Raw genomic sequence first — 22504 nt, forward strand, 5'->3', positions numbered from 1 at the left:
CATTAGGCCTTAAAGAGATTGAGGAAGATTAAGTTGTGTTAAGTGATGGGAATAGTCTTAAACATAAAAAGTTTATTTGCCACAATATCAAATCTCTCATTTTTTAATGGAGATCATTTCACTGTTTGATATTATTATAAGCAGGTCATGCTAACACATTTTAACTCTGGGCTCCTCTTCCATCAAAACTAACCTAACAGATTTCCAAAGATAGAAATGTGAACTAAGCAGCAGAGTCCTGCTGATTGCCAGCAGTGTGGTGAGCCACGAACTTAAAACAAGCTGTCCTTACTCTTGTAAGAACAGGATATGTTATAGGATAGGACATACATGAATGCAGACATAGGGATTTACTGTTTCTGTTGAAACAACATATCTTTAACTTTTCCAGGTTTATATCTGGCTTCTTATGAAAGTGAAAGTCCGGAAAACCAAACAGAAAAAGACAGATGGAAATCCTTAAGGTAACCTCTCATTTTATCAGCTCAATTCTAACGTACTTTCAAAACGCTGCATGGATAGGCAGAGCCTGTAAAGTGCTGGCGTTGCAAGTGTGACCTCTGATGGAGGTCTTTTCCATTTATGACTAATTTACGGAGCTGGAGCTGCCCTGATAAAAGCTAATCTTAATCTCAAATTATCCACCATTTAAAGGACATTGTTCTCCACTTGTACGTTTCTGCAGCGCTGTAGCCATGCAGTAGAGGTCTCCAAGTTTAATGGACTCCTCCTACAGTCTGTGTCTCTTATAAGAGATGTAACACGGTTTGGTGTAAATGAGAATCCGAAGACAGTGATGTAAAAACAAAGGAAACAGAAAACCAACACACTTTATAACTACTACTCATTCATTGTTCTTATGTTTTAAATTTACAGATCCACTATTTTAGGAAAGACTTGAAGATAAAGAGATTACTGCAGTAGGTCAAAGAAAAGAAATCCGCAAACATTTTGCACTACTGATTCCAAAGATGCCTGTTTGGGATTTAGACAAATTCTTTTTTTGAGTTTTTTTTAGCCTTTGTTTTTTTTTCTTTTTTTTTTTTCTTTTTTTTGACTGCCTAACGTGATGGATGAACTGGATTCATCCACTGAAATCAACAGAACTGTGCACAAGGACGCTTTTCTAACTCTGAGACAGAGAGGAAGGACAAACAGATTATTTGTGGCTGTGCCCAAACTGCGTCAGGATCACTGTAACTTTTGCCTCTGAAGGAAAATAGAAGAAAATCAGGAGCATGGAGAACCATGGTACTGCTAAAGGGAGGAAAGAAAAAAAAAAAAGACAAAAAATAGAAATAAATATTTCAGAAGCAGGTGCTTCAGACAGCAGCTCTTTAAACCCTCTGAGGATTATAAAATTAAATCAGACATAGCAGCAATCTGGTTAATTGCTGAATGAAGAAAGAACTACTTAATCTAACATTAGCAGTCCCCCAGCCTTGTTGAACAAAGCACTGACTGCAACAGGTATAAGCTTCCAGTGGATGAAAATGACATCACTCGCTCATAGATATCCATGTATGTCACATATGGATCACATCAGCATGGGAGAGCTGTGCAAATCCCATGAATTTTTACAGAGAACAATCTGAAGTATGACTATGGCTTAGTTACTATTCCTGCCTCTGCTGTTGTTTTTCTTACTGTGAATGTTGGCAGATCTAAGGAGGTTGTATATGGTAGTCCTTAAAGACCCCCTACACCCAACATTTAAAGCTGAACTGAAGAAGATGGACTCTGTAGAGAAGTTTACCTCTATTTAATGTGCGTAGCCTATTCCATAATTTCGTTCCTGCCGAGGTGCATCCTTTAGAGGGCTTTATCACACTTAAAGAAAAAGGATACTGCATTATTGTACAGTATTAGACAGTACTGTTTATTTTGCAATTTGATACTAAGAGGATTGGAAGGAAGAAATAATTGCTCTATAAGACAAAGGGTAATTTCTTTAAAAAAAAGAAAGGGTTTCAGGCTCGAATGAATGCACTCAAGTGCAAGATCTGTCATTTGTTAGCAGATAACCATTTTCTTCCTCTTTAGTTTTTAGGTTCTACACAGTATCTACCACTTCCTTACAGGTAATAGCAAGCAGGGACTACGTCTTCTTTTTAAATTTGTATAGTGATCATGGTGCTACTTTAACATATATAATAAGTGATAATGAACTATGTGGATGGTAGAGTCAAAAGCCAGAAGAGTTTGTGTGTGGAAGGACTGTATGTATGTGGAAGGGCTGTTCCCACTTGCCCCCCCAAAAACCTCAAAAAGCTTAGCTGAAACCTGAACGCCATGTGATACTTTGCTTTATTACTGACTTGATGCTGACCTTTCAGATGTTCCACTCTGTCTATAATAGCAGGACATAAAGCTTTCTTTGAAATCATTAACTTCTGTATTTCAATTTAGAGTGATTCCAAATGGCCATAGGGTTTGGAAAACTGAAGCTAATCATAAATGCTGTCTGTACTGGCCTGCGCTTTTAGACAGAAAGCTGAAACTGCTCCTGCCCGCTGCCAGACCTCGCAAAGGTTGTCCATGCCTGGGTGAGACGTTGAAATATGAGGCATTTGTGAGGCAGTATTTGAGGGCAGCCCAGGCAGCTGAGCTGATCTCGAGAACAATGGCCTGAGACATGTTCTGTGTCATATGTTAACGCTTGGTGTCTCCAGTGCAGTTCTTAGGTTGGGTTTTGATCTGTGGAAACCTTTGCAGTCTGGATCATGGCCACATGGCATCCACTCTTGCAGCTGGCTGAACTGTCCAGGACAGCTTCTTTAGATGTGCATACACAGGGATGTGATGGAGAGCGCTGATTCTCCTCTTCATTTATCTACCTGCACACAAGTTCAAGCAGGGGGAACATAAAAATGTCATGTCTGTACTCGGGCTCTGTATGGAAGAACTAAGTGTGAGGATGGGATGGCATCCTTCCAGCCAAGGAGCAATTATTCCGGTGATACTGTTGATACACTGTTTGTTAATTTGTGTCCATGAGCTGAGAGCTATACAGGGAAACACACACACATAGCCATTGCTTCCAGCAGAACCATTTCCAAAATGATGCCATTAAAAAATTGTTTAATTCCAACCAAATCCAGAGCAATAACCATAACCATATCCATAAACAATGGCAATGCTTACATGTGTTTGCTAAATGGTTTTTTGTTGTTGTTGTTTGTAATGTCTGTATTACACATGCACAGCATGACTTCATGGCAGAACAGATTTTTTAGTTATCTGAAACCCACTGTGGGTGGATGGGCCTTTCCCTAAAACTGCTTTTTAAAGTGCAAATGATCATTTTCCAGTGATCAATAGAGGCCGGTGTAGCTGAGGTGATAACACCCAAAGATGAATCGAATTTTCATTTCTCATGATATTTTACATCCTCGGGTACCTTCTGTGAATTCAGGCAATTTTGTAAGTATGAGTTAAAATTTGGACTCATAGCATTTATCACTGCTGCAAACTAAATTACATTCACAGTCCAAAATTTTCAATCCCCAAAATGAAAGCACTGAAGTTAGATTTAGGGAGGTATTAAGGGCTTAGTGGGACTTTCAGAAGCACCAGATCGTCTTTAAGCCTTTATATAATTCCACATTTAAAAGGGTTTTTTTTCAAAGGTGCTAAACATCCTCATCTCTCGGTGGATACTGAAGCAATTAATGCCTCACAGAGGTGCATGGCATATTGATGCCAGTACTCAGAACAGTGTGTGATCTCCAGAAATGCTGCTTGCACCTTGCAAAATAACTGTAAGGCATGTAGTCATTAGACTAACACAAAGACAAGTTACAGTTAGTTATGCCATGGCTTTCCACCACTATTTTTTAGTGAATTTGCCTCCCTGATAACTGCACGAGCTAATGCAGCACAGAGAACAGTGCAAAACTAGAGATGAGCGTCTTAGTGGGACTTTCAGAAGCCCCAGATCATCCTTAAGCCAGTGAGATGACTTTCAGAAGCATTAACTTAGCTTCTCCCAAACAGCAATATGTGAAAAGACCTAAATATATTAAATCATTTCTGCACTCCTCTTGTGTAATCAGAGTGGTCCTGTATTTCATTTTTTGAGAGTGCCATTCTGCAACATAGGGCTAGATCCAGAGCTCATCAAAATACGAGTTGTGTGCCTTCAGCTTGTGTTGAAGTCAGCAGAGGAACTTGCTCAGTGCCTTCCAAAAGACAGTTAATCATACAATCTCGCCCTCAATTTCACATCAGCATCAATCACATCACCTCATAAAAGCTGGATAGATAATTAAACATAGATCTCCTCTGACTGAATTTGGAAGGTAGGAAACTCGTGGAGTCTCACCCAGAGGAACCCCACGCACCAGGGTGCAATTGCACAGCACATCGTAATCCCTCTGCTAGGCAGGTGGCAGTCCTGCTGTACGACTGGTGGGAGCTCCCCACACAGATAGAGCACATGCAGGTCTGGAATCAAACTGTGATCTCAGCAGTGCTGGGATCAACACAGTGCAGACACGGCTGCTAAGGCACTTCGAATTAGAATCAGTTCAAGCATAGAGATGTTTTCCTTAGCTTGGAACTATGTTAAGATGTGGTCAGTATTGATAAGATAATCACCTGCTTACAATCAGACCAGCCCATTACTGATACCTTGGTTAGTTTATCATGTTTTATTGCAATAGTTTATGCACCTTTTCTTAAAGCACACGAGCACTGGTTTGCACGATGGTAAATCCAGCTTAGAACACCATTCAGATTACTGAATATATAGTTGGAGTTATCAAAAAGAAAATGTGTTGGTAGAAAATATACTGTTTTGCTTACAGTATCTGGCCTAATAATGACTGTGTTTTATGGGAGAGACCAAGCTCAAGCTCAGTGATGTGCCAGGGAAAAAACTCCAATTGATTTTGATGGGTTTTGGAGCAGTGCTGTAACTGTAGCACTGCTTCAGGTTATTCATAGGGATTAAATTACATTGGCAACTTGAATAGTCCTTGGTCTTTTGTTAGGACCAGTTCTAACTCTCAGATAGGCAGGTGCACTTAATAGGGTGAAAATCCAGACTTGGCAAATGTCTTCTCTGACGTTGCTGAAGTTTCAGAAGCAAATTCAAGGAATTTGATCCAGAGAATTAATTTACATCTGAGAGCATTTGGCCTTCTGGCTTTGAAACCTTTTTTTTTAAAGCAGTAGAAATCAGCCTTACTGTCTCAGGAGTGTCTTTTATCAGAAATTAAAACCCCTTTGATTGTAAACTGAGTATTTCCATTGTTGCGCCTGCAGAATAGGATTAGGAAGAGGTGAGGAAGCGTGGCAAAGCTCCTTGCTCCCTTCTCAAAGGCTCAACTGTGGGCCAAAAACATTCTTTTCTTTTTTGTTAATGTTATCTGTTAAATGAGATTACCTCAGTATTTGGTGCAGGGAATTACTGAATTGTGTCTGGGGAACAGCATCGACATATCTGGTATCCATAGAGCAGTGCGTACACTGATGGGGTGCAGCAGTGATAGATGCTTCCAGTACAAACTGTCATGCAAAGCCCTGTCCAAGCCCTGAGGTTTGTGAAGCTGGAATACAGTGCTTTGGAAAGGTAGGAAATTATTGGAAGTTCACCCGAGGCAAAATGTATTTCATCCTCCAGCCAACAGAATAATTACAAGAAAATTCTTGGAACTAGAAGTTCCTCGAGAGGGCTGGAAAACAGTGGAGAATTTGTTACTTCATTGACAGAGATTTTAAGATCCAAGCAGCATGATAAAATAAGTACTAAAGAATTATGAGTAACACCTTGACGGTTGTTAACTTTTGTATTTCACAGCATGGCAGCAGAGTGGAAAAAGATAACTGTGCATGTGCTATTCCTATTAATATCAGTGGCAGCTGGGCAAGCCAAGGCAGGAGAGAATACAGTGACAAATAGTGATGCATGCAGCAAGCTGTACCAGTACTTTAACATTGGATATGTTGGAAAGCACGCTGCCTTGGAGCATCCCTTTCTTTATAATCAACATTAGCTGCTCTGTAGTCCCTGAGTTGAGCAGTGGTGGCAACAAACAAGTTACTTTTTTTTTTTCAGTGGAACAGATCTGGAGGCAGATTTGGTTTGTATTTATTTCTTTTACAGTTCTTTTTGCATATTTTCAGATATGTAAAAAATATCAGCTACATTGTCAGCGCGCACAGAAGGCATCACGTTCTGCATTTTTATACTATGCAAGATATATATTAGAAGTTAAGCTTGTACGGGTGGCATTTCATACCCTCTGCAGAGGTGCAAGACACTGAAACTCAGGCTATAACCTCGGTTACAGAATAAAGCTAACTATGGATAACTTGTCTAGATCCCTTGCCTTGCACTGTGGCCAAACTCAGACTGTAATGCTGTACATTCGGAGTGGCTTGGACTGCCATCTCTCCCCTTGATGCCTTTCCCTCCACAGAATTGGTATTTTGCTCTATAAACAGCTCTTGCAAAATGCCATGGGAATATTTTTCTGGTTCTCTGCCATACATGGGCTCTGCACTCATATACCAGAGCTGTCACTTTAGGAGTCCCTTCTCCCTTCCTTCCTGGCACCAGAAGTACCAGCCCAGACTAAAACTGCAGTGCAGCGTTGCTCCCAGGCCTTCCTGAATGCAGAAGACTTCAAGTTCAGGACTCACATGTTCTGTAAGTTAAATACTTGTACAGTAAATTTCATTCTGAAATGTGCACAGTCTAATTAATGGACGTGTGACCAGAAAATCCCAGAACCCAGCTACCTTTTAGAGAAATGCAACTTCCTCAGTGAGCTGTGACTGGTCAGTATTGCATCATTGCTTTCATTATTTAATTAAGCTTCTACAATCCCCATATTTGGGGGACAGCTAAGCGTGTGATTGTTTCCTGATGTCTGGCATATGAGTACACAGAATCGAGAAAATGGGGGCTATAGTTTGGACAGCTGACACAAGATGTATTTTCATAACAGCCCAAGCTGGATTACTGCTTATAGTATGACCTTGAAGAAGAAGGAATTGTTCCAGTAAAATCCTCCTAACTCTTAAAGCTTTGTGAAAGATACAAGCACACAGCTATGAGATGTGTTTTAAGATGCGATTCTTACAAACAGGCAAGTACTTCCCTTACGAGTCAGCCTGTAAAGTGAAATAAAACTGCCAGTACGCAACACAGATGGAAGATAAATTGGCTTCTGGGTTTCAGAACTCTTCACTTTTAGCGAGTATTCATCAGTATATAAAGGTGAGAAATCAGAATCACAGAATCACAAATCAGACTTTAGTTTTGGGTTTTTTTCACTTTTAGCAAGCTCTGTGAAATGTGACAGTACCAGCTATCTTAAACCTATCCCCTAAGAGCATATTACTCCAAAACATTTATTCACAGTCTTACAAATGAGTAAGCAGAACTGTCCTTATGTTCAGACTGAGAAATTAAAAGATGTGTGCGTGGTCACCTGGAAAATGTGTGCTTTCAAAAAATTACCCCAAATTGTTTGCAACTTCTATGTTTCATCTATTATTGTAATTCCTTTTTACAACTGTGCTTGGAAAAAAACGGAAATAAATTAGTTTTTAAGGAAGAGTAAGCTAGGATAAAAGGAAATATGGATTAAAAGACTGGTAGGTACTGATTGTGTGAACAATAGTAATGAGAGGCTGTGTATTTTCCACAGCTTTTTCTTTAAATTAAGCTATTTCATTTTCAGGCTGAACTGAAATCCCTTTTCCCTCCACAATACTCAAACCATGTAGATTTGTTGGAAGTCCTCAAAGCAATTACCAACACTTTATCAACTGCGCAGGCAGAAAACAGTAAGGTTACTTGAAAGTGGCTGTTATGATTTTGTGACTGTACATAGATATTGCAAAATGTTAATGGTAAAATGCATACTGTACCCCCATAAACACTGCAAGAATAGCATGGTCATTGTTATGCTTTATAGCTGTTGTGGAAAATGTCTTAACCCGCATTCATGATTATAGTGCCAGTCCTACTCCCATGCCTTTTTATACAGTTGTGGTAAGATTGTTATGAAATCCTTTTGTCAGTCATGTTCAAGCTAACTTACCTGTGTATAGAATTTATATATTAAAAACCCCTAATTTATACTGTGTTTTAACAGTTTGCCTGAACTGTCTATGGTTTCTAAATTTTGTAATGTGAGTGTCAAATAAGAAGAATAAAAAAAATTGGCCCAGCTGAGTGCATTTTGTTTCCCGGTTTTATTTCAAGTAGAGATTTCAACAGCTCTGAATTACAGAATGAGCTGAAAAGGAAATTATTGCTCTGAAACACCAAAAAATACAGAGAGAGTTCTGACTCAACGCTGTAGTTCATGAATACGATATAGATGTGAAAGTACCTGTGGGGTCTGCTTTTCCCTGCTTCCACTGCACTGCTTCTCTCTTCATACTCAGACACTTGGAATACTGTACTGCACTTCATACTGCAAGGAAGAGACAAATTCTATTGTTTCTCACTATAATGTGTTTTCCCAAAAAGGAGTCATAGGCTCAAAATACCACAATGAGAGCTGCAGCTTGGCCTGAATGTTTTCAGTCTGTTCCTATAAAACTTTGTGGTACAGCTGATGTTTAAACGTGTGCTTTTTATTATTGGTATTGCAGTAGTTGGAGAGCTTCTATTTGGGAACTCATTTCAGTAAGTATGTACAGTAAGACACATCCATGCTTCAAGTAGCTTAAAATTGTTTTAAAGAAAGAGGCTTAGCAATAGAGTTTCCTTGATAAAGCATTACATTGCTTCTGTGTGTTGCTTTCTGCCTGGCTGTGTAAGCAGCACCACTGACTGCAAAGCCTGCAGAAGTGAACACTTCTGTGAACAAGCCCAGTTCTCTCACAGTGGCACAGCTCTTGCCAAGAGGAACTAACTCTAGCTGAATTTCCTCTGAACTAGAGCTTAGTCAGGCTTCCCAGTGTCAACCCCGTAACCTTTATCAGGTTAAAGTCCTTGGAAGACTCAATTATGCCACAAGCAGAGTGAGAGAAGCTGAAGTTTCAGCAGAGCCTATGAGCCTTGCAATAGAAGGGAACAGATCAGGTCAGCTCAGCCCAGGGTGACCCCAGCACTGTGTGTTATAGAAATTAAACCCAGCGTACACACTGGGAAGCAAACATCTTGCCCTAGCAGCAGTCTGCCAGTCACTGAGGGCACAGCATTCTGATTGCCCGCAGCAGATTCACACGGTGTGTGGATGTGCCACAGGCTGCAGAGGCAGTTCCTTTGGCCACTGTCACAGCTCGAAGGAAGCGATGTCATCACTGGGCCACAACTTCACCAATGCAAATAAACACAAGTGCACATACGCTAAGTTCTGGGCCCCTGCTTCCCTAAGGAAAATTCCAGTAACTTATTAATGAGGGAAATGTGTCTCCAAGCCCAGATTTGAACTTGTTTTTTTTGCTGTTGCTATTTGCATTTTTGCATTCTACTGCATAAAGTGCAAACCTTCTAAAAGTGTCCCTTTAAAAAATAAAGTGTCAAGAGATGGAAGTACTACTGTCACTGGGTTCTCACTGCTTATTCACACTACAGCTCCCTTTATCTCTTGAATTCACACATGCCACAACAATCTGGGACAGCTCCTCACCTGCCCATTAGTTACAGTGATTTGTGAAATGAATAACGTTTTTCCCTGATACGTCTTAGAAAGGTTCCTGGTGTTCTTTTTCCATCCCCATCATTCAGCCTCTTCTAAATAGGCCATGTTGTCATTACTCTGTCCTTGAGCTCCCAAGCAAGGCACAACTATGATAGTCTCTTCAGCACTGTAAAACTCAAAACCTGGAAGTGCAGAAATCCACAAACTACAGGCAGAACCAATAATCAACTATACTCAGGCACCGACCAGAGAGAAGAAAAACAAAACCAATACATTTTAATTAAAAGAAGCAAGCACAATTCTGAAAGTACTGAAAGCCAGGAGATTTTGTCTCTGTCACTGAGCCTCCTTCTGAAGCTCTGGGCAAAGCAATCAACCTCTGCTTTAAATTTTGTAACCAAACAATAAGAAAAGTAAATGAGATTTACATCTCCTGAATGGCATCTGTGAGGATGGATCATCTATTGCTGTAAAGTTCTTGAAAAAGGAACCAATACAAGATTGCATTTTGAGGGCAATGTTCTGAATGTAGCTTTTCATGCATGCACAGATGGGTCTCACTGGGGTAATAACAGTGCAGAGTAATGTCTTCTATTGTACAGAACAAAGTAAAGCGTGGTTCCATTGTGAGTTACTCTCTCAAGTTGCGCACACATTTGGTGTTGTAGGAACTAATTAAACAAGGATATATCTCATATAAACAAAAGGAAATGCCAAACGAATTGGCAACAGAAGGAGCTTTGAATGCACTCAAAAGAGTTTCCCTCCCATTTTCATTGTGATTTAGTTCCTCTAATTTGGTTTTTCATTGTTATATCATTGCCATTTTTAAAACGGCCATTTCTAGAGGGGCTCTCACTCTCTATGCACTACATCACTTGGTCCTGGCCAGTGAACTTCTGATTTTATCTTTCTCAGGAATACCACCTGAATTCCAGCAGCCTGATGTCTCTCTTTTGCCGGGTCTCCACTGCCACCTCCTGAACAGGAAGGAAAAAGAACTCCTCTCAATACGACTTTTCTTTGGAATGTCTACAGAGGTATCTCTGAACACACTGTCCTCTGTTCAGCACAAAGACAACAATATTTGGAAGTTTGCTTTGTAGCATTCAGCACACAGGCTGCTCTCTGTGAAGCCTGTTGTAAGGCTTTTGCTTCAGGGTGAAATTTCCTTAATTTACATTATGTGTGTCTGATATGAAGAATGTACGACATTTATATATACCACTTCTCCAAAACTACTCAAAATGAAAAGCTAATTATTCTTAACTTCTGACAGATTTATTCCTCCTTCAGTTGTCAGCCAAAAACCTCTTATGGAAAACAGTAAATTTTACTATCTCTCATGTGTCGCATTTTCATATTGAATAACAGTTATTTCTGTCCCTTTTTTTCAGTCTGAAGATCCTTTTTGCTAACAGATGACAACCAAGATATCTTAGAAGGAAACTTCTCCCGCTTCATGGTACAGTTGTTTTTGATATTCTCTTTATCTTTTCTTTCTGTTGCTTGCAGTCTGCCTATTCCTCAGGCTGGGGCTGAGGGAAATTGGCTGTTGGGAAAGCAAAACATTGCAGACCTTACTGCTATCTTTGTAAATAACAAACGATTTATGTGCTAAAACAACAAACCGTCAAAGCTGTCCTTGGCATTGAGAGATTAGGTGTATGACAAGGACTACAAGGTAACATGGCTTTTCTAAAGACAAATGGCAATATATAGAGCTCCATAACTCAGTTTCTATTCTTAAAAAACAAATAAAGGAAGAGAAACAGGCCTTTTGATCTAGTGAAAACCAGATTTAAATGTCTTCCATTTTAGTACTGTTTGCTGATAGTTTGGGAACTAATGTTAGAAAGGCCCACTTGTTCAACTAAAGGAACACTCACATTAGGCACTGTGCTCAGTGTTCCAGTTAGGAAAGTTCTGTGTGTCAGAGGGAAAATGTGTTAAAGCCGTTCTGGGAAAGAGGTCCTGAGTTCAGGATGTTTCAGTGCACCCACTAACAGGCAGAGATCCGTAATGCTCCCCCTGAGCGGACTCATTAACACCGAATTAATGAATTGGAAGGTTGCCTATCAGATGCAGCTTCCCCCCATTTGTACATTCTTTCTTTGTGTGCTACAAATCTCTTCTGTGTTAGAGGAGTTTGCAATCACATTTATCCACTGTATACTGCATGAATTCAGGGTTTGCTCTCCTGGGAGTTTTTGTCTGGGCTGGAAGCACAGTTCCTGAGGGCAGCGCTGTGTGGGCACCCCATGGCAGTAGCACAGCAGCCTGGCCCCAGTTCTGCCATGCCCGCTTCTCTTGGATGGGAATGTCCTCGTGATTCCTCACAGGAACACCTGTGTTGTGGGGCCAGATCAATTCTGCACCACCGAGGGGAGACTGCAGCCTGCTGACTTGGGCAGAAAGTTTGATCACCGCACGACCTGCGCTCAGGGAAGGCTCGTATAGTCCCTACTTGAGCTGCTTTAAACCGTAAGTGCCAGCCTGAAGCCAGCTGTAACGGTGGGAACCACCAGGCACCAAACCGCTTTGCTGCAACGTCTGCCGGGGTACAGCAGCTCTCTGTATGAGGTGATGCTGAAAGCGGTCTTTGAACCTCAACGCGAATTTGAGACCTCAGCTCCTCAGGGCTGCCCCGGAATCGGAGCGGGAGCGCAATGCCTCACAGTCCTACACCTGCCCTCACGGAACCCGCCATTACTAAGGCGCTCAGGGGGCGGGGCGTCCCGTCCGTCCCCCCCAAACGGCCCCTCCCGCCTCTGCGTCGTGCGTGTGACGTCAGTGCGCAGCGCTTCCGGGAGCGGGGCGGACGGTGGAGGAGCAGCGTTCTGCCTTCGGCTGCCGACGCCATTTTGTTGGTGCGCGCAGGGCGGACGCGGGTCTCGCTCGCCTTTTTTCTCAGCTGTAAGTGACGGAGGCGGCCCGATTCTTCGGTTCTTTTTTTTTCTTTCTTTTTTTCTTTTTTCTTCTCTCTCTTTACTGTTTCTAGGAAGGCTGGAGCGGAGGGGTTCGATGGGGGTGGGCCACAGGGCCGGGGGAGCAGCGTGAGGGAGGGCGGTGCGGTGCGAGGCGGCCCGCGGGTCCAGCAGCCCCCTGTGGAGCTTTGAGTACAGCGCAGCGGGGGAATCGGAGCACGGAGGGCGGCGGACTTCGGCCGTGCCGGCGGAGCTGAGCCGTGACCTTCCGATGCTTGCCGGGTTGGCGGGGGGGGGGGCACTGAGAAAACGCTGCGTGCGCAGAGCCGGCGGGCCGCGGCTGCACGGCCCCGTGTGGAGGAACGGGTCAGAGGGCGGCCCGTGGGGCGCGTTGGGACCACGAGCTGTGTAGGAAGGCTTGTGTTCGTGTCAGCTGTCAGTGTTACGTAAGGGCTTCGGTGCATAAATTTAGAGAGAGTCCGCAAGAGCGCAAAAAAAAAATAAAAATCGTAAGGTAAATCCTGCTATGAAATGGATCGGGCCTTGCACGGGTTGGTTCTCCAACAGTCTGCAGCAGTTACTTGCTCGTTATGTGCTCATCAGCATTTACTCCGGTCCCTTCAGGGCACGCAGCTTCTGTCTTTATTAACTCTGGACTGAAGTGCAGTTAATCAGTGGTTTGTCCTCAGCAAAACCTTTTCTCGAGATTTCCGTGGGAAATGCCCACCTTCCCTCTGCAGGGCTCTTTTGTAGGGATTTTATTTAATATTTGCCCCTTTTGTAGAGCCTCATTGCAGGCTGCAAATGGGACGGAGTAAAATCCTTAGTTCACCTGTGAGAGAGTTGGCTGGGGGAGCAGAATGCTTTCCACCTCAAAAATAGAATAGCTGCAACCTGAGAGTGTCTCACAGTTATATAGGTTGGAAATAGAGAAAAATGGCTATAGAGGTGGGTAGGAAAATAAGAAACGAAGCATTGACAGATCTTATTTCTGTCTTGACCCTTCAGGCATGTTTATTGGTGGATTCATATTTTTATTTCTTACTAATGTGAATAAGATTTTCAGGAGAGCTGAATCTGACTCAGATGTCCAGTCAATTAGTTTTGCAGTATTTAAAGCATTTCTGTAAAACAAGCAAGTGATTTTTTTTTTTAACTACCCGCTTGTCAGAAATGTTAAGTGTCTTAGCAGACTTCTTTTTCAGAAGCAGGTTGCCATGTATGTGTTCTAAAAATTCCCTTCTTCATGCCTCCAGTTGGTGTAGAGGCAACCAGTTTTGTTAGTGACAGTTTGCACAGTGAAATGCCCTTATTTTTTAATGTTACAGTTATTTCTAAACTTCTGTTCTTGCTGTCACTAAGTACTGTGAAAATGCTTAGTTTGCTCTTCAGAAAGAAGAACACTGAAGGAAATATGTCAGCTTATTTTTGATAAGGAGATGAAATGCATGCAGTCGATCCTGATGGACTCTTAGTTCTACAGCTGTGCTTTGCTTTTTTTTTTTCAGCTGTGCATGTACCTGTTTGAACACCGAATTCCTGCATATAACGTCCAGCAACAGAAGTTGGTGGGTTTTGTCTTTGGCAAGTCAGCTGTACTGTGGAGCACCTGCGTGCTGGCAGAGTTCAAAAACTGTGGCTTGGCTCGTGGTACCTCAGTTAGGTTAATTTATCAACATGCGCTGTATGATTACTTAAAAAAACAACAAAAAAAACCCAACAGGTTTGTGGGATGTGTTTGAGGCCAACAAACACATCCCATATATGTGGCTTTCACGTAGTAACTTATGTACCCATGGTATGAAGAGCTAAATCTGCAGTTTGTCAGAATATTTGAAGGTTAAGGTCTCTCCAGGAGAAGCCTCTTTAAGGAAATGATTCTCTTTAGTCACTTGAGAGTTTATTTAAAACACGCTCTGATAACATGTTTGAAGCTATTAAGCAAAGATGAGTTGGCCCATTTAGCCTTGATTTGTGTTTCGTAACAGCGTTAGGATGGGAAAACTATGTTTGCTCACCTCAGTAATGTGAGGTTGAAGCTAAGGAAGAAGAATTGAGGAAATGGTTTTCTAGTTCTGTCATTTGATCAAACTACAGTAATGGACTCACAGCTACAAATATCAGTGTAACACTTTTGTCTTCTGTGTGTTTTTTTTGTGTGTGTTGTTTGTTTGGTTTGTGTTTTTTGTTTGTTATGTTTTTCAGGAGCAGATGCGCCATTCAAAACAAAGCCACTGCCCTGAGTGGGATGACAGGAGGAGCTGGGATCAGAGAAAGCACAGCAGCAGCCGTAAGCGCAGGAAACGGTCCCACAGCAGTGGACAGGAAAGCAAGCACTATAAACCAAATCATGTTTCAGAAAGGTATAAGACTCTGAATTGAGTAGTGCTAATACTTCTTATTGTATCTAAAATAGATGTTCGTGATAAGAGTTTCTAGATGTGCAGAGCTGGTAATTCCTTAAGGTTCGACTCAAGACAAGCTTAAGAGGTAGTTTGTATGCAGGATTTAAATCATTAAATAGGAATTCTTTAATAAAAGCAATGAGTGTTACTAGTTTGGTTCGCTATTACCAGTTAAACATTCAGTATTAAATTTCAAGTGAAAAATGTGTCCGTTTGCTTACTTTTAATGTGAACAAAAGGAGGGGAAGAGAAGGTTTGTTTAATAAATGGTAAGTATGAGTTAGATTTCACTTAATAATGTGGAGGTAATTTGCTTTTTCTTCCACCCTGCTTTCCCTGGAAGGATGTGTTTTTCTGTTTTTCCTTTGAGAAGAAGATCCCATGGAACTCTTTTAAGAGCTCATAGTCATGCTTGTAAAATGCTGGCAGGGGTATGTGTACAGCAGCTGGGGCTCCTTGCCTCTGCAGCTTTAAGGCTGTTCGGCTTTTGTTTTTTCTGGGCAGAAGATTCTTCATCCAGATACTTTCTTAAGTATTCATTGTTGACGGTAGAGCACTAAGGAACAATACTGCTTATCTTAAAATCTCCAGGTTCTGTCTTTACTTTTTAATACTTGGAGCTTTGGAAGAGCAGAAGGGGGTTATTGTTGTAGCAGGAGCATTTTATCCTTTGGCTTTGGAGATTGTAACTTGATTTGTTTGATGTATTTTAGAAAGTGTCTCTCCTTTTTGAGGCCAGATTTCTTTCTTACTATGCAAACTGAACTGATGATGTATTTATTGTTCCTGTGGATGGCTACTATGAATTTGAGACTGACAATGTCATTAGTTCCTAACAAAGTAATGTGAAAAGCTCCACTTCTTTTGAGGAGGGAGTTAATTAGAAAAGTTCTTTGGTGTAAAGACGGATGCTGTGTAACTCAGTTCAATCACTTATCTTGTTGGAACCGCAAGTTTTTGAAGTGGAGAACATTCACTTAAAATATATTTTCAGTCATTATTTGGACGATAGAGCCATAAATGAAAGAGACCATCATGACCGGAGATATGTTGAGGAGTACAGAAATGACTTCTGTGAAGTATATGACCACAGGCATTATCAGAGAGACTATGAAAAGAGTCACCATCATCACTATAGCAAATCCTCTGGTCGGAGCAGGAAAAGTAGTCATAAAAGGAAGCATAAGAGGCATCATTGCTCCAGTCACCAATCACATTCGGTATGAGTAATTTTTAACTTTATTATTAATGAATTAGTGGCAATAGACTTCTTAAGTGACTGCTAGAACTTCAATTCCTGATCACAGTACTTTGGGGAACTATTTTATTATTGAAGGATTTGTAGTTGAATCCATTTGTGAGGATATGAGTATGTTCTTAGTAATGAGTTTTGGATGGGACTGTTGGGGGGGCCAGCAGTAGCTGCACACTGGGTATGGAGGTAGCAAGTAGCCACAGCACTGGGATTATTCTGAGAAATGTTACCTTGAAAACGAAGGCACGTAACTATGCTGTTGTACAGAGCAGTCATCCCTTTAGTCTTGCAGCATAGTGAACTGTCTGGTTTTCAGGTAGGCTGTAAGATGCCATCCATCTTATTATTAAAAGCAATTGAAATAAAATGCCTTTTAAAATAAACCCAATTGGGTATATGGAACATGCATGTCTGGTAAATTGATGAGAAGAAGCTGCACAATTCTACGCCTGATTTCAGGAAACTTTACTAAGCCATGTGCGTGGCCAATGGCAGCTAATGTCTCACTGAAGATATATGATAAGCTTGCTGCTTGCCTTCGTAGAAGGCACACTGAATTTCTCATGATGGGCACAATGCTTGCTGGTCAATCTTAGCTGTGAGTATTTTATGTCATGTTCCTGCTATAGAAACAGCAGGTTGTAGTGGATTATGCCATGCAGACCAGTAGCTTGAAAGTAATTTTTCTTCACTCTTTATCTACAAGGGAAGTAAAATTACTTGATAGTCTTTAATATTTAGATGAGAAGAATTGTACATTTTAAAAATAAAGACATTTCATCTGACTGTAAGCTTAGCTATGTAAACAAATATTGCTTTTTGCTATATGATAGCAAAGTATTAGAAATAATGACGTTGCATACTTAATCTGTTTTCAATTAAGCCACTATTTGAGAGTCAAAATTGTGTTGTTTTTTTCTGTTGCCTTATCGCTTTAAGTATTTATCTGAAAATCTGTTCCTTGCCATGTTTTTCTTCTGTAACATAAACTGTGCCCTGTGAATTTCTGGGGACTGAATTTGAAATTGCTCCTGCCAACTGTTCGTGGCCTGGTGCGTTACTGAATGCCTGAATATCTCCCCGCTGAATGAATTGCGTATTCTGCCCTGAATTCACTCTGATATATTGATTGGCTGGACGATCTTGGTGCCGTTTCCAGAAGAGTCACCGAAGGAAAAGATCCAGGAGTGTAGAGGATGATGAGGAGGGTCACCTGATCTGAGAAAGTGGAGACGTTCTAAGAGCAAGATGTATAGAACATTTTTCAACACTTTTTTTAAAAAAACTTTTCAGCACCAAAGTCTGTTTATAGAATAGTATGTCAGAGGAGGGGGGCTGAGGAAATCTTCATTACTCTTTTTGTTCTGTTTGTTTTTTTCGTGCTTTTGTTTTTTTGCATATCTTCTTTTCTGTAGAGTTTTAAGTACTGTATTCAAAAAGTTGCAAGTAGTAAATGAACTTCAGTTTTGAGATTAGAGCAAGAGATAGGGTTTTTTTGGCTAACTGTTTTCATGACGCCTGTCCAATAAAATAACACGTTCTGTTGCTGAGATTTAAAGTAATTATGCTTTTTGTAATGGCACATTTTAAGATCTGCATTAGTAATATTCATTCTTACCTAAGTAGTTACATAATTCTGACTTTGGTTTGTTCTTTTTAGATGAAATTGTTGCGACTTTAGGAGAAGGCGCTTTTGGAAAAGTGGTGGAGTGCATAGATCATGATATGTAAGTGTCAGTAAGTGCCCCTCGTGCCACAAGGTGCTGCTCAGCTCGGAAATTAAAGTTTTTTTTGTTTCTCCTTCTGCTCTGTGACAGCCCTTGCATGGTATTGACTTTATAAGATGGCATATAAAGAAATTTTTTTGTTGTTGCTTTTCCTCTTAGATTTTGAGAATCTGTCCTTAACAGTAAATTTATTTTGCCACATTCTTCTTGAGAAACATCTGCCCGAGAAGATTTCTTTCAAAAATAATCCTTTTTGTGTGTGTGTGTCTCTGTGTGTGTATATACATGTATTTCTTTACAAACTATTTAAGTGCATGGTACAAATCACTAATTACTGGAGCCTGAGATCATGTTGTGAAGACAGAAGGTATTCCGAAGTACAGAGATGGTTTAAAATTGTCAGTGAGAGAATAGGATAGAGTAGACTTAGTGTGGCTGTGTTCTTTAGAGTAATATCCTTAGCGTTTCAGTGTGCTACTGAGTGCAGATTTGCTTGTACAAGCACAAAATATTCAGGATACAAACTTAATAAAATGAATTACTGCAATAAAATAAATGCACTGATGCCTTTAGGAGCACTGAGAGCTGGAACAAGTTACGTAAGCTGCCAAAAAATGGACAAATTCTTGCAGTTGTTTTCTCAGAAGAGAGATTTGCAAGTTTTTGTGTCATCTTTTAGGTAGATTCCTGATATTTGTTCAAAGTAAATGAGCTGTCTAAGTCTCAGAAATAGTTAACGTAGTGTGTGCTGTGGGTGTATGAGCTTAACAAGAACTGTTTCTACTTCAAAAAAAAAAAAAAGTATTACCTAGCTTTCCTTTGGAATTTGCTTCAGTCACATTTCCCCTAATCTGGCTTGTAATCATCTGTGACCTTTGATTTTTTTTGTGTGTGTTCATTTTATTGTAACTAGACTGCTTTGGCTATGTAGATGTTGAATAATAACTGGTTTTGTTTGTGATATTTCTCTGTATTTTGAAGGAGAGGAATGCATGTAGCAGTTAAAATAGTGAAAAATGTTGGTAGATACCGAGAGGCAGCCCGCTCAGAAATACAGGTGTTGGAGCACTTGAACACCATGGATCCCAGCAGCACTTTGTGAGTATGGATGTAGAGAAGCATACCAAGAACTCACCAAAGGAATGAATTTGTGTGTTTATATTCTTATTTTTTTTTAAGCCGCTGTGTCCAAATGCTGGAATGGTTTGATCATCATGGCCATGTTTGCATTGTTTTTGAGCTGCTTGGACTTAGCACCTATGATTTCATTAAGGAAAACAGCTTTCTGCCATTTCATATTAATGACATTAGAAATATGGCTTATCAGATCTGCCAATCTATAAACTGTAAGTAAGCCTGATTACTGTTACCAAACATGTTTATGTTCTCTTTTCACTTTGGTAAATTAATCTGTTAATGATGGGATATTTTTCCTTTGTTTCTTACAGTTTTACATCATAATAAATTAACTCATACAGATTTAAAGCCTGAAAATATTTTGTTTGTGGAGTCTGATTACATAGTGAAGTACAACGCAAAAATGGTAAGTGTGTGCTTGTTCTCTCAGCATTGCAACTCTGTCTTCATCTGAAGTTTCCTTTTTAGCACAACTGTGTTAACTGGAATTCTGAAAACAGTTTAAATTGATAATGTGATGTCTTTTGCATGAGTATGCTTTTAAAAATAGTAACAAATAGCACTTGGATTCTCTTACAGAAGCGAGATGAGCGCACCTTAAAGAACACAGACATAAAGGTGGTTGATTTTGGAAGCGCAACTTTTGATGATGAACATCACAGCACTTTGGTGTCCACGAGACATTACAGGGCTCCTGAGGTCATCTTAGGTCAGTGGAAGCCTTCAAACTTCTGACAGATAACTACAGTTCATCCTGATGTCATTATTTAGTAAACTGGAGGGGTGGCTCATGGTTCTCACAGTTGAGCCATCTCTTAAAGGTGGTGACTTTTTGGAAGTCTGAAGTAGAAGGAAAAATTTCTTGAACTTGAGACACATCCCTCCTTCTCCCTACCAACCAGGGTGGGGAGGGATGTGAATGGGGAAGGCAGGCATCAGATGATGCATGAAAACAGAATGTATCCTTCATGGTTTGCAGATTTTAAGAATATATTAAAAAGTGAAAGAAACTTTGCATGTTTTGCAGCACTGGGATGGTCGCAACCCTGTGACGTTTGGAGTATTGGCTGCATTCTAATTGAGTATTATCTGGGATTTACAGTGTTTCAGGTATGCATGTAAAGTTAAGTGGAACATTTTTGTTACAGATTCCTGACTTTGATCTTGTAATGCCATATAGTCAACATTTAGTTTAATAGGCTTAACCTTACAAGATATGAGTATTACAGAGATAAGATCGTCAAAACAAGATGCTGCAGTGATACTTTGGCAAATGTGGCTTTTTTTTTTTTAAACACAGACACATGATAGTAAAGAACACTTGGCAATGATGGAAAGAATACTGGGGCCTCTGCCAGCTCATATGATCAAGAAATCCAGGTAAGTACATGACAGAAGGAGTAAGTTGCCTAGTATATTCCTGTTGTAAAAGCAATTTTAAATGTTCCAGTTAAGACTTGCAGGCTTGTTAGCTGCTAGTCTGTTGTGAGAGATTGTGTCAGCTTTAGCTGAGGGTAAGCAGTTGGGAACAGTCCTAACAGTGACAGCATCTTTTTCTTGTCACACAGAAAGCACTATTTTCACCATAACCAGTTGGACTGGGATGAACACAGTTCTGCAGGCCGGTACGTCAGGCGGCGCTGTAAGCCTTTAAAGGTAGGAGAGCAGATTTTGATTATCCTGTGTCACGGAGTGACAAGAAGCATAAAACCACGAGATTGTGTTGGATTCACAAATGTGAAAGAGCTTTTAAATACTTTGTTTGTTTTTCTAGGAATTCATGCATTGCCAAGACACAGATCATCAGAGTCTGTTTGACCTCGTTCGCAGGATGCTGGAGTATGATCCAGCCAAAAGAATTACTCTTGATGAAGCCTTGCAGCATCCTTTTTTGACCCATTAAAAAAATAAACGAATTCAAATGTCTTTTATGCTTCTCCAAGGAGATTTCCTAGACTGTGTCAGTCAACAAAGGTTGCATGAAACTTTTGTAAACTTTTAAGTTATTTTGTACAGTTAAGTCTGTAAATACTTTTGTTTTGTAAACTGTCATGTTTATCTTGTTGAGCAGTTGTAGTCTTGATTATGGATATCGAAGCGAAAAAATAAAAGTAATTTTCATTTTTGAAAACTGTTTTCTCTTTGAAACTTCACCCACTTCTTCGGAGGGTGCAGCAGTCTCATTTTTTTTGGCTGAGATAGGCCCTGAATTCATTGTGGCATCTTTAGGCCCTTCTCTTGCAGTGGTTACCAGATGGTCCTGAAGCCTTCAAATATATATTTCTGTGTAATGATGAACAAGTAATTTTGGTAACTGGGAAACGCTGATCAGCCTGTCACAGAGGAAGGATGAGGGTGGGTCCTCAATTGCAACTCCTGAACACAGGGCCTGAGTGGTGCTGCTTTATTTTCTTGGGTAGCTTTTGCCCTTCCATGTGTGAGTAGCTGTTTTTTTGTCTAGCTCTTACTCACTGGTGCAGTGTGGAGGGCTTACTGGGCAGGTGGGAAGGGCTCGTCTTGGCTGTCTACCACTCCAGATGCAGTATGCAAGTTTTGGCCATTTATTGCAGGCTTTAGCACGCAAGTCTTATCTTGAGAGAAACTGCAAACTCTGTCAGCTCCACAGGAGACCGAGTTCAGGTTTTGTGTTTGCATGTGTATGTCCTAAAGCTCAGTAAGATTTGAAACTGATGTCTGTTCCACAGATACGTGGGGTAGTCTTAATTTGCAAGAGGCTTCAGACATGCCTATCAGTTATGCTGTAGCTGGGAGGATGCTTTGAAAGCTTATCTTTCGTAAGCAGTGCCACCTCCTGAGCTTGGTGCTATGCCCTCAGCCAGACCCCCTTCCTGGGCTGCTCATATCGTTGTTTCTCCTCTGCAAGATAGAACTGAATGGTTTCGACTCGGTCAGCAGTGAGTGTGGTGGGATTGAGGAGGACTGTGAATCCTCCCACGCTGCTTTCTGTCCCACACATTCCTCAGGTGCAAAGCAGGCGCTTGGCTGAGCATATCAACATAAGTAATGCAAATCAAAGGCAGAGGAGAAAGAGCAGCATATATATTTTTCTATCTATAAAAATAACTATAAATCAGCACTATCAGAATTAGAAAGTGAAAGGTTGCGTGCTCATGCTTAAGCAGTACTTGTAGCTTTTGCTAATTTGTGTTTGCAGCATATGAGCTGAGTGTTATCTGATGGTGTTTTATAGATGAGTCAGGAGTTGGTGTGATGCAATCTGTAACAGAGAAAGCCGATGTCTGGCCAAGTCTGGAGGTGTTCAGTGTTTATATAGGAGCAGAACTTAAGACTCCCCGCTAAATAGAATAAAATCAGAAGTGCAGGAGGAAGCGGCTCCCCGCGCCCAGCGCTCTCGCAGCTCTCTCTCAGTCGCAGTGCCGCCCCGGGCAGCTCCGCTGGAGGGCGCCATCCCCGCGCGGAG

The 22504-nt window shown here is 40.8% G+C and overlaps 2 protein-coding genes across 3 annotated transcripts in view; both read left to right on the forward strand.

Moving 5' to 3' along the window:
• Positions 1-8196, forward strand: part of RASGEF1C (RasGEF domain family member 1C) — a 70896-nt gene extending 62700 nt beyond the window's left edge. For both annotated transcript variants that reach the window (XM_003210439.4, XM_010719105.3), the window contains 2 exons: positions 392-464; positions 877-8196. In XM_003210439.4, the coding sequence (XP_003210487.1) occupies positions 392-464; positions 877-901 (98 nt within the window). In that variant the 3' untranslated portion in view covers positions 902-8196. The remainder of the gene's footprint in view (positions 1-391; positions 465-876) is intronic.
• Positions 8197-12401: 4205 nt separating this feature from the next.
• On the forward strand, positions 12402-21189 carry CLK4 (CDC like kinase 4). The gene is given in 14 exon segments (XM_003210440.4): positions 12402-12527; positions 14047-14106; positions 14744-14901; positions 15938-16163; positions 17358-17448; positions 17859-17925; positions 18907-19023; positions 19105-19271; positions 19374-19468; positions 19642-19771; positions 20090-20172; positions 20363-20442; positions 20631-20718; positions 20837-21189. Coding segments are annotated over 13 exon segments (1485 nt in total). The 5' UTR covers positions 12402-12527; positions 14047-14052; the 3' UTR covers positions 20966-21189.
• The last annotated feature ends 1315 nt before the right edge of the window (positions 21190-22504 follow it).

The sequence above is a fragment of the Meleagris gallopavo genome, chromosome 15, assembly GCF_000146605.3.
Source record: "Meleagris gallopavo isolate NT-WF06-2002-E0010 breed Aviagen turkey brand Nicholas breeding stock chromosome 15, Turkey_5.1, whole genome shotgun sequence".
Taxonomy (NCBI): domain Eukaryota; kingdom Metazoa; phylum Chordata; class Aves; order Galliformes; family Phasianidae; genus Meleagris; species Meleagris gallopavo.